At 31.7% G+C, this 12,249-nt stretch overlaps 2 protein-coding genes across 3 annotated transcripts; one reads left to right on the top strand and one right to left on the bottom strand.

Annotated features, from left to right (window-relative positions):
* Positions 1–754: 754 nt before the first annotated feature.
* Positions 755–3,819, top strand: LOC107896931 (protein FAR1-RELATED SEQUENCE 2). Of its 2 annotated transcripts, none has more exons than XM_016822241.2 (3): positions 755–917; positions 1,608–2,164; positions 3,225–3,819. In XM_016822241.2, the coding sequence occupies exons 2-3, from the start codon at positions 1,613–1,615 to the stop codon at positions 3,417–3,419; spliced, it is 747 nt and encodes a 248-aa protein (XP_016677730.1). In that variant the 5' UTR covers positions 755–917; positions 1,608–1,612; the 3' UTR covers positions 3,420–3,819. The 2 variants fall into 2 exon arrangements, with proteins under 2 accessions (XP_016677730.1, XP_016677731.1); XM_016822242.2 differs by having other exon boundaries at positions 774–917; positions 1,605–2,164.
* A 1,418-nt stretch (positions 3,820–5,237) lies between these two features.
* On the bottom strand, positions 5,238–6,449 carry LOC107896932 (calmodulin-like protein 7). Its single transcript, XM_016822243.2, has one exon. It carries the CDS (start codon positions 6,311–6,313, stop codon positions 5,663–5,665), a length of 651 nt encoding a protein of 216 aa, XP_016677732.1. The 5' UTR covers positions 6,314–6,449; the 3' UTR covers positions 5,238–5,662.
* Positions 6,450–12,249: the final 5,800 nt, after the last annotated feature.

Genomic DNA, 12,249 nt, shown 5'->3' with positions numbered 1-12,249 from the left:
TCTCAAATTAACCGGCGAGATTGAAAGATAAATCGAACCTAATTCGTCTAAGTCAGTAAAATTGAGATTGGAAGATAAAATAAGCCATTTGTAATTTATGCGATTTATGTCCCTAGTTCGAGGTTCAATGAATCATATCAAAATCAACCAACCCCCATTAGTTAATTATTAGATAGTCCCTTAATTTTACACTCTTTGCAATTTAGTCCCTAGAATAGAATATTTAATTTTCTTGCAAACTTGTCTTGGTATGAATTGTCGTACCAGAAAATCGTATTAGTAATCGCTTAGACTCTATTGTGTAGGCTAGTTACTGTTCAATTGCCTCTTCCTTTGTGTTCGACCCTTTGTAATACTTTGTGTTCCATCGGAACTATAAATATTACAACTAATATTGTACGCTTGCAGTAAAACCGAGCTTTCAAAATGATTATATAAAATTGTTGTTTTAATGTGCATGGGCGCAGTCGGTCACAATACACCTCTCTAATTAGACTTGATAAACGACATATTAGATTTTTCAATCAATTTGCTCATTTCTGGTTAGCCTAAGGATATGTTTAGGTTTGTCTACTAATATAAGTTGTCTTTCTATATTAAGATCCAACCACATAATACTACTTAGTATTAGATTTTTCAAATTCAATTTATTAGAGGTGTGTTTTATCGTACATGATTGTCATTATTTGCTTCTTAGCAAAACCATAGGGGTAAATTAGGGACTATTTCATCTAATTTAAAAAATAACAGGAACTTAAGAGCAATTTACACCGATTTAACCCAAAATTTTCTTGCCTATAAAATCTCTGTTTTTTTCTTTTTCTCGAGAAAATTTGTCCCTGTTTGGGAACAGAAACTCCAAACTTGTCCCTGTTTGAAGACCAAAAAAGGAAAACATATTTCAAAGATCAAAAAAAGTAAGTTCTAGTCCGAATTGCCAGCTTCTTTTCTTCTCTCTCTTAGTTTCTGGGTTTTACTAGTTAATGGCAATTACTGATTCATTTAACTTTGAACTTCTCTTTGGCTACATTTTTATGGTTGGGAAACTTAGATAGGATGTTTTTGAGTAATTTAAGAACTGGGTTTCTTCTGAATTTCTTAAGAAAATAGAAACAAAAGTTTATGTTCAATTTGGAAATAAATGCATTAGCATATTTGATTAGCAATGTACAAAGTACAAAACAAAAAGATGAAAAAAAGGGGAGTATTTGTTATGAGTTAAGGAATAATTTCCCTGTTTGGAAAAGCAGAAAGAAACAATTTTCCTGATTGGCATAACTTTTAGCTGTATAAAAGAGCAAAATTTGAGGTCTTGAACTAGGCTTTTCCTATTAATACCATTGATGATTTATGAAGTTTCTTAAAATAAAATGATGTTGGAAATATAATTTGGGTGTGGCTTTTACTTTCCCTTCTGTTTTTGGTTATATAATTTGCTTGATCCCAATTATATATTTTGAAAGAGCATGGTTGAATGGAATTAGATTTTATATATATACATATATCTTGATGAACTAAACAGCAACTTATGCGAAAATATTTGAACTGGTAAGATACTGTGTAGTTGAGGAATTAGATAATATTGTTACTGTCTTTCTTGTTAGCAGGAATAATGGCAGGGACTGCTGGTCCACATGAATTTTCGGATACTGATAGAAGCTCCGAGGATGAAACTGCAGTTAACATGGCCAAATACAAAGGGATCAGACCAGAACTGTTGCAGGAACAAAATATAATGGATAATGAGTTCATTTCATCAGAACAAGCTAATGAGGCTTTGGGTTTGGGGAATTTGGAGCCATATACTGGGATGACTTTTCAATCCCTGGATGATGCAAGAGATTTTTATTTTGAATATGCCAGGCGCACTGGCTTCAGCATACGAACAAATCGGATTCGACACTCACTAAAGAACTTGGCTATAATTGGCCGGGATTTTGTGTGTTCCAGAGAAGGTTTTCGTGCGGCAAAGCATGTACATAGAAAAGACAGGGTTCTTCCTCCAAGGCCAGTTACAAGAGAAGGGTGCAAAGCAATGATAAGGTTGGCTGCTAGGGATGGAGGTAAATGGGTTGTTACCAAATTTGTACGCGAGCATAGCCACAAGTTAATGGCACACTGCAAATTTCCCGGAGAGCTGCCAACTGTAAACATGCTAAGTGAGGTAAGTCTTAGATGCTTGAAAGTAGTCTACCGGGTTGATGTAACTCATTGTCATCATAATAAGACTTTGTATCTTGGTGTGGAACTAAATTATAGACTCTCAGAAGGGTCTGATTTTAAATCAATATTTCGTTGCCCCTGTTATCACTAATTTCAATTCCCTGAAACATATTGAGCATTTTAGCTAGGTAAGAACAAGATGCTCTGAGAAGATTATGATGGCTATGTTGTTTGTCCAGTAAAGGTGTTCTTTAATGTTCATATACATTGAGCATTGCCGACTGGAGTATGCAAACTGTGTAAATTCCGAAAATTTGCTTGTATGCTAGTCTGGTGTTGAATCTCATTCTCAATCATTTTCCATTTCCGTTATGCATTACATTTGGATTCAAAATTTCCTTGGAAGTTCTTGCTAGAAATTGAAAGAATAAAATACCTATGGGTATGTGATGTTTGGCAACTTGCCTAGGTTTTTATGCATTTGCTTGTACTTAATTATGTTATCAAATAATTCTATGAGAAGATCATACTAGAAATGGGAGATCCTTTTGCCTGCAAAGTAGCTTCTAAGAGTTCGAGAAGCATGGGAAACAAGGATGACACTATAGTAGTGGCTTAAGTCAAGCAATAGGACCAATTTAAACAATTTGAGGCTTCGAGTTAGTGTAAATACAAATATTGTGACTTCAATACTATGTTACATTGTTACTATGAATATATTTCATCCAAAGATGTTCAGTTGACTATTTAGGTCTTCTTCTATAACTTTTATCATGCCATACACGGCTTTTTATTCGACATGTTTGTTCATCACCAAGTTGTCAACCCTATGCATGTACTTCCCACGAGTGTGAACTTAGCAAATTATATGCTTGACTGCATGCAACCATTGTACTAACTTGATTCTTAATTTTTCAGTGAATTTCTTGTTTCTAAATGAGAATAATAATACCTTCTGTCTATCAGTATTTTCTTTGTTTTAAATGAGGAAATTTTTCTGGTTGAAAATCATGCATATGATGCTCCTTGACTGTAAGATACTTACATTGATGCTATTGCAGGAAGAGAAGGATAAGAAAATACAGGATCTATACAATGAGCTACATCGGGAAAGAGCACGGTCTGCGGCATTTCAACAACAACTGCATATGATTCTCAAAGATCTTGAAGAACATGCTGAATTCATGTCGATTAGAGTTGAAGACATAGTTGACAGCCTGAAAAGGGTTGAACTCGATGATTCTAGCTTTAACTAGCCATGATAACGAGTAAGTTTTTCATGGGATAGGCCGTAACTAGACATAATTTCAGAACGGTAGGACACTGGTAAATTCAGTCATTGGGTTTCATCAGTCTAACTGTTCTGAGGCTGACATTGTAATTCATTAACATAACATTGTATCTTAGGAACCACCATGATAGAAGAAATATGTGCTGGGGATTCCTCAGGTATTCCCCTCTCAATGTGTTCAGTTCTGTTCAAACAAGTAAATATGATAAAAAATTATGTAACCAAGGAGCTGTAGGAGGTTTGAGCTCAACCTGATATTGAAGGGTCGTAGTTCGGTTGGTCGAACTCAGTTGAGTTTTACTTTTAAAGCTCAACAACAATTTGCCATAAAAATCGAATAGCTGAAGCTCATTTGATTAGGCCAATTAGGTTTGTTTCCCAATAAGCTTCATTTTTGTGTGCAACCTTAAACTCGATTATTTATACTCAAGTTTGAGTTTGAATTGAGCTTTTGAACACTAATTTAGAGAAGAAAAAAAAAAAAAACCTTGATTAGGATCACAAGCTACTTGAGGCAAGCATTTCAATTTGGTTGATAGCTCAAGCTTAAGTTCAACTCGACAATAATAGAATTGAATTTGGCTTTTTGAGTTGAACCTTGGCGCAATAGCTTTGTTGCATATTAATTTCCTTGAACTTCAATGATGAGTCCTTGATATTGGCTGAAGACCACCTCCTTTCGACCCAACATGATTCAATACACCGATTACTAGATTGACTTATTACCCCAAACTTCGTATGCCCTCTCATAAGCATTGAGATAATTATAGTTAGAAAATTTCTCAAACATGGAAGATAATTCAGTATTTGTTTACCAGTGGAGATGGACCCTGAACAGGGTGGAAGACTCTTGTCATTTGAAGCACATCAAAGCTGAATCTACCCGCAAGTTTGGAATTTGAGCAGAGGTCAAATGTATGAACATGTTCTAGAAGTAGCCACTTATTCTTTCACGTTCTTCTTTTAGAATTTGACCAGCGAATGAGGGAAAGGTTGAATCTGGAATTCTCAATGTTGTAGTAGTCAATGCTTGATTTGAGAGAATACCCAGCACCACTAATAGTAGTTTTGCATTATGCTATTGTTATACAACTTACACCATAAACATAAACAAGATGCCAAAATTCAATTAGCTGGTCTTGTGGGATCGTTTAAATCTTGATTGACATCAGGTCGTAAGTTCAAATCTGGACAATCCCTTCTTTTATCTCTTAAAATAAATACAAAAACTAATGTGAAATATATCAATTTATTAATGTCAATTTTTTGAAGCATATAACATTAGATGTTACATTTGTGTTCATATGTGGATGCTGTCTAGGATTGAAAATGCAAAAGAAAAATTAAAGTTAGACTAAAATTAAAAGACAAAAAAAAATACACTAAAAAAAGAAAACCCTAATCCACATCTAAAATTTCCAATAACAACAAAAATCAATCTTAGAACCAAAAATATGCACAAAATATTATAATTTTGAAATAACAGAAGAATAACCCCAACCTGAAATTTGTGGATTATCTCAAATTTTGGATTTTAAGAGTTGTAAAAGAAGATTTTAGAGTGGGTTTAGGGTTGAAGAAGAAAGAATTCGGGGCATTTACTTTATTTTCCCTTTTAATTTTTTGTTTCGACTTAAATTTTGTAACCCACAAATAAAGTTGGCGTGTACAATCGAGTATGTCCAAAAAAGAATATTTGATTCTTGACTAAATCACAAAGGTAATATGAGTAATTATTTTGAATATTTATCTTAATTCAATTAGATCAATATTGATAATAATATTAATGTAAAAATACGTAAATTTAAACATATAATATTAATATAAAAGTACCAGGACAGAAACACTTAGTGATAAAAATATGATAAATAAGCAGATCACATATCAAATATACACAAGGGAATAAGAGGAATAAAAAAGAAATTAAGATTAGAAAAAATAAAGACAATGGGGAAATTCAGAAACAGAAACAATAAAACCACCAAATTCCCAAACCAATCTTACAATCCTGAAAAAATAAACCCAAATAAAATGGAACCAAAAACACCATACTGCTATCAATCTTTGGTGATAAAAATTGTTCCCCCATTCCTCCCATCCCATTGCATCCTCTCCCTTTCTTAAGTTATGGATTCCATTTTCCAACAAATGTAATGCAGCCCGAAGATCTTACAAGCTTATCTACAAATCCAATATAGACGGAATGTTTTATGCCATGGCTGTAAAGCCACCTCCTTTCATCATTTGCTTGAATTCCATAAAATTAACCCTACCGTCACCGTCTACATCCACCTTCGTTATCATCCTTTTACAATCTTCGATCCCTTTCCCTTGCTTAAGCCCAAGCGATTCCAAAACGGACCTCAACTCCTCCACGGAAATGTATCCGTCACCGTTTTGATCGAAAACATTGAAAGCTTCCTTCATATCTTCTTCTTCATCCTTATTATCCATAATGGATCGGTACAGCTCACTGAACTCGTCGATATCGATGCACTTATCGCCGTTGACATCAATCTTTTCGATCATTTGGGTTAATTCAGGATCAGGGATGCAGATACCCATATTCTCCAACGAATCGTTCAACTCTTTCTTGGAGATGGACCCATCTCCGTTCTTGTCGAACAATTGGAACACTCTCTTCAACTCAGCAGCGTCCATTCTTTTTAGAGGACAACGAGGGGAGACCGATGCCAATGCAACTGCCGGAGATGGGTTCTTTTCGGTTTCACCTCCGACAGAAACAAAGGGAGTGGTGATAGTACAAGAAGGAGAGAGGAAAGATTTGAGCTTTCTGGGGACCAAATAGTCGAGGAGGAGATTGTATAGCAAGAAAATCCGAAAGAGAAAAGAGGGCATTGAAAGTGGGGAAACGAATATTTGTGCGGTGGAAAGCAAATTTGGGAGAAAAAATAGTTGAGGAGTTTGGAAGGGAAAAGAAAGCGTATTTAGAGGATAGTTAGGCCGGCGTGTGTTCCAATAAACGCGTTTCGTTGAATTAAATAATTGGACCGTTGATAACGGATCTTTAGAGAAATGGGAAATTTTAAAGGAGGGGACCGTTGCCTTATTATTATTATTATTCTTCTTTACTCTACTCTACTTCCTCAACGGATGTTTACGCGTGTTTTAGGTGTGGGACTGAGACTTGGTTTTCTTCAAGCACGGTCATTCCGAACTCAATTTTACTAGAATTAGTCCACTCTGGCTTTCCCGCTGTGTCTAACATCCATTTCTTTTATATTTAGATTTTGACTGATTTTTGCTCTTTCCAAAACAATCACCCGTAACTCTTATTATTACAAAAACCCAACCTCTATGGTATATCAAATCTTCCCCAACGAGAATTAATTCAAATGAAAAAAAAAAAACAAAAGTTTTGAGAAGAAAATGATTCTATTTGATCCCTATACTTTATTAGTATTAAGAAATAAAATAATCGTGAATCTCGAGTAATTGACCAAGCTGTCAAAGTTGCTAAAATGGTAACAAATCCTATCAATAAAATAAGACATTCATTCTCATCTTGTCTCATCCCATCTTAACGTGATTTTTGCTAATTGTTTTAAATATTTTCAATCTTTTATTTAAACATAATTTTTCAAAAAAAAAACGTAAGGGATTTTTCTATAAAGCATTTTTATATTTGGTTAAAAATATGATATAAGTCCATGTACACTTCAATTTTTTTTTATATTTAGTCTCTATATTTTTATTTTCAGAATTTAGTTTATCTATTTTTCAATTTTCAAAATTTAAATCGAACTGTTAATATATATATATATTAAAGCTAATGATTTTTATATTTTTCAATAAATTTAATCTTCAGATTTTACACATTCAGTCTCTCTATATATATTTAAAGGTAATGAGTTATATATAAGTATATTTATTTTAAATTTTTTATATATTTTTAACAAATTTAGTTTTCAAAGTTTACATATTTGGTCTCTCTATATATTTAAAGCTAATGACTTATATATATATATTTCAACGTTGTTTAGTTGTTAAAATTTTATATATTTTTTCAAATGATTCTTTTAGAATATTGATCGAATTGAAGAATATGTAAATGATGAGAGATTAATTTATTATTATGTCAATTAAATTTATACACAATTGATGAATAACATTATTTGTCATAAATAATTATTTTTAATTATTCATTTTTAAAATTTACTGAGATTAAATTAATTTTATTTTTTTAAGAATGAACAATTTATCCTAAATTAAAATCCAGAGCAATAGGAGAGTTGTTTTTACCTTTTCATTCTGAACCTTGCTTTTTCTTTTTTGGGTAGAAAGACTTTTGCACATATTATATTTTATGCATATTGCATATTGTATAATATTGTTGTCATGTTTTATTATTCTGTATTATTATATTGAACTTCTGTCTTTTGTCTATTAATTAATTATTAAGTGTTGGTCCTATAATTCAATTTGTGAGTTTGTGGTAATAATTTCATCCTGTTAAGGGCGGGTAAGTTATACCCTAACTTTTTATTACATTTTATTTTTGTATATCACAGTTTTTAATAAATATAAAAAAAAATTTAAGCATGATTATGACATCAATACATAAATTGCCCAAATCTGCATTTAGGTAATAGATTTTTTAGGATTGAGATCCCTTGAAATATCAAAATAAAAAAATAAAATAAAAATTTCGAATATTTTAATTAGCACTAATTATTTTCATCTTAGACACATTATCATCAATGGATATTTTAATTACCAACAAGTGCTGGATGCATTGATAAGATATATTGTATGTCTAAAGGGACATGTAAATTCAAATTTAAAAAATAATATTATTAAGAGAAGTAACCACAAATCTCAAATATGAACATAAAAAATACAACAACAAAAAATCACCATATAGGCAGGCATATATTTCAATTTTACATTAATTTTATTTATTTTTAATATATTTTAAGAGGGGCACTTGCAAATGCAAATCGTGTAAGACTTAAAAAATAATTATATGCTGAGTTTCAAATGTCCTTTAAGAAAAATTAAATCCATAAACAAAATAATTAGAGTTTACGTTTTTTTTAATGTTTTTAAAAATACATGTACATTAAAAAAATGTATTAGAAAGTATATTTGTAATGTTTCTTTTTAATGTTTTATACTTTATATTTAGAATTATCGTTGAAATTTGAATATATATTTTTATCATTACACATAACATTATATAATTAGATTTATAATGTTAAACATGACAAGAAAAATACAATTAAATAAGCATTAACAAGTTACAAAACGAACAAATAGATTAGACGAACACATGAATATATATTTTTCCTTTTTTAAAATAGCAAAACAAAATAGGTCTCTTTCCGCCTTAAAATTCCCGCTAAAAATATTCATTTATTATTGTTATATGATATGAGACCAAAAAGAGGAAATAAAAAGATCCGTTTTATATATCAATAGATGAAATAAGGGTGTGAAAAACAAGATAGGGATTCTCTACAATGACATTGTAGACCAATTGAAAAGGATATAGCGCAGCTTAGTATCGTGTTTGTTTTGGGTACAAAATATTACGGGTTCAAATCCTATCACTTCTCCTTTGAGCAGGAATTTATATATATCAATATGTCTAAAATATAATTATAATGGAAATAACATGAAAAATTATAAAAGAAATAAACAAATCACACATATTAAATAATTTAGTGTGGCAAAAGCCAGCAGTGTGCATAATTAAATATGATGTGGGTACATGTTTCCCACAAATTAATGTAATGGATAGCAATTAATTGCCAGTTGGGTTTCATCAAAGTAGTAATGCGAATTGCAAAATTGGCAGAATTAAGGCTTTAAATTCTGACCCTAACCCTACCCCTATCCCTCTGTCAGTAACCACCCAGCTCATAATTTCCTTTTATAATACAAAATATCACTTTATTAAATATTTAAAGGATAATTATTATATGAATTCACTTAAGTAGTAAAAAAGGTTAGGGTTATGTAATATTTTGAAAAAACAAATAAAATAGAAGAAGAAGAGAGATAAACTAAAGAAGGGCAAGCTGTTAAGAGTTAATTATAAAAATAGGTAAGAGAAAGTTGATAATGTGAGTGAAGAGTTGACTAAGCCACTGAAATGTTGCATGTTAAAGAGACAATAGGGAAAAAGTTGAGTGTTAGGCATTTTATGTGTGTTGGAAACATAAATTAATGCAAGTGATGTGTGTGCATGAGCTGTTGTCTGGTTGTCTTTCATCCAATCTTCACTCTTCTGTATTTAAGGAAAAAAAAAAAGAAGCGAAAAAGTTCCATGAATCATGGCTTGGCACACGGTGCCACTAAGGTCAATCGCCACCTTTCATGTCTTTTCCCTTTTCTGCGCTTCTGTGGCTTCCAATAACTAACACTTGGACTGCCTTATCTTACATTGTTGTTGGAAATGTTAGATTCGATTATCATGTTTCATTTAACTTCAGTACAGTTATGCCCTCATTATTTTCCCATCTTACTTTTCCCCTCCATTACTTCCTTTTGTTTTCTGCTATTATTGTTATATGTTCCGATTCACCTGTATACTGGATTAATGTCTACTATCAACGGTCGTAAATTATTTTGTTGTTTGCATGTATAATGAAGAGGGAAAAAAATAATTAAGAGGCATATGAGGATTAAAGATAGGGATTGTAGAAATTATGTCCATAGCAACAAACGTTAATCATTCAAGAGGGGGATGTTGAGTATTTGAGGAAGTTCTTTTTCAAAATGCTAAAGATAGGGAATTATTCCACCAGTTTGACCTTGATGGATATAAAAAGGTTGAAGAATATTATTTGCATCCATCCTTAGAGTAAAGTTGCTTACGAAGACTTCTATTATGTAGTTTGTTTCTGTTGAGTATGACTCCTATTTCAGTTAAATTTGATAAATAATCTTTCAGTTAAATTTTGTTTATTTGATTCAATCAAACTCTGATTAGTCTAGATTATTTTATTATTATTTGACCTGTGATTAGACTCTTTTACAACCTTAAAAAAACACCTATTAGAGATTAGAACTCATAACACTTTTAGAGAATTTTGTGTTTACGTTTTGAGGGTTCTTTGTTTTCGGGTTTTCAGGGTTTAGTTTTTATCTCCATCTTTTGTAATTTTCGTTCTTTTGCCATTATAGTATAATTATCTTTGCTCGTGATTTTTTATCCTCTTTGGAGGAATTTTTCCAAGTTAAAATTGTGTGTTCAATTTCTCAATTTCTTCCACTATTTTTTACTTGTTCATTGTTTAATCGGGTCGATCCCCAACAATTTCAATACAATTTATCTTGTCAATAGGTATAAAACACCTTTTGCTTCATTTGTTAGAATTAATCACTATGATCAATCTACCCTATTAGATTGTGTTTTGCTTTCACACGAAGATGTGGGAACATTTAGGTGGTTTCTTATTACTTGGATATCTGCTATAAGACCTGACAAACCAGTGAGAAAACATTAAAGCAGCGATCACTGAAGTGATGCCAAACAGAATACATAGATTCTGCATATGACACATCTATGCTAAGTTGCCTAATAAGCTTAAGCATCATGCTCAGTATGCTGTTGGGATCTAGTGCCCTAAGTGTAATGTATTCGTCATATCATACTTGTAACTTTTTCGAACAAATTGGTTTACATAAAATTTCATTATATGTTAATATCATTTGTATATGCTCTCAACAGTTTTTGCATGTAAAACAAAATGTGAGCAAATATAGGTTCACCGATTATCTAATGTTTAACTAATATTAAGTTGCATTATGTGGCTAGATCATAATGCGAGAAGACAACTTATATTAGTAGATAATCTAAACAATTTATAGTCTAATCAAAACTGAAGAAATCAATTAAAAGACTATTATGTTGTCTATCAAGTCCAATTGGGGAGATGTCTTGTCTTGGCCATCAGAGTGGATGACTTTCAAAAGATAGAGACATAGATGTCATTGCCTGGACTGACAATACATCAGACAAGACCCATGTTGAATTTATCTTAGATTCGCTTATGGATTTATTTACTTGTGATGTTTATAGTGTGACATATCTTAATCTTGAGTGGATGATGAACTATTTATGTGTGACTTATATACTTTAATGTAAATGAAAGCTTGAGTTCAAATGGATAAGGAACCATGTTGAGATTGAAATACACTTAGAGGGGGTGAATTGGTGTATTAGAACGTTTTTGGGAAAGGCTAAAAATAACACGACTAAAGTATTTATAGTGGCTCGGCCTCAATTGCCTACATCTACTACCTTAACTTTCCTCAACTAAGGATTTCCCAAATCCACTAGATTTGAACCTTTAAGGACAAAGTTTAACCTTACAAATCCCTATCTTTTCAAAGGTAATAAAGAACCACTTCTCTTTAAGGTTTTTTACCCAAAACCTTAAGTAATACCTCACAAATAAGAGAAAAATAATGATGAATGAGATGATACCTCTAAAAGATAGATAATCAACAATTAAACACTCTCACACAAAGTTACAAAACTTGAAAGAATGATAGAAAACTTAACTCACAATTATATACAAGAAATATTTAGTAAAAGATATCCTCTCATTGGAATTACATGATTGATGAAAAAGGAACATGGCTATGGGTTATTTGTCTTAAGACAAATGTAATACCCCCTACCCGTATTCATTGCCGGAATAGGGTACGAGGTATTACCAGAGTTTACGAATTTATTATTATTATTATTTTTTAGGAAAATTCAATATAATCCCTTTACAGATATCTAACCTTCCCTGCAATATTATATCGAGACCAATCCA

Source organism: Gossypium hirsutum, chromosome A10, assembly GCF_007990345.1.
Source record: "Gossypium hirsutum isolate 1008001.06 chromosome A10, Gossypium_hirsutum_v2.1, whole genome shotgun sequence".
NCBI classification, from domain to species: Eukaryota; Viridiplantae; Streptophyta; class Magnoliopsida; order Malvales; family Malvaceae; genus Gossypium; species Gossypium hirsutum.
Note: the sequence above shows the minus strand (reverse complement) of the source record. Positions and strands in the feature narration are given on the sequence as shown.

Bases quoted from the DNA above. Each gene is read 5' to 3' on its own strand.
- LOC107896931 (XM_016822241.2), top strand. From the start codon at position 1,613: ATGGCAGGGACTGCTGGTCCACATGAATTTTCGGATACTGATAGAAGC. The intron at 2,165-3,224 runs GTAAGTCTTAGA...ATGCTATTGCAG, and splicing joins CTGTAAACATGCTAAGTGAG to GAAGAGAAGGATAAGAAAAT.
- LOC107896932 (XM_016822243.2), bottom strand. From the start codon at position 6,313: ATGCCCTCTTTTCTCTTTCGGATTTTCTTGCTATACAATCTCCTCCTC.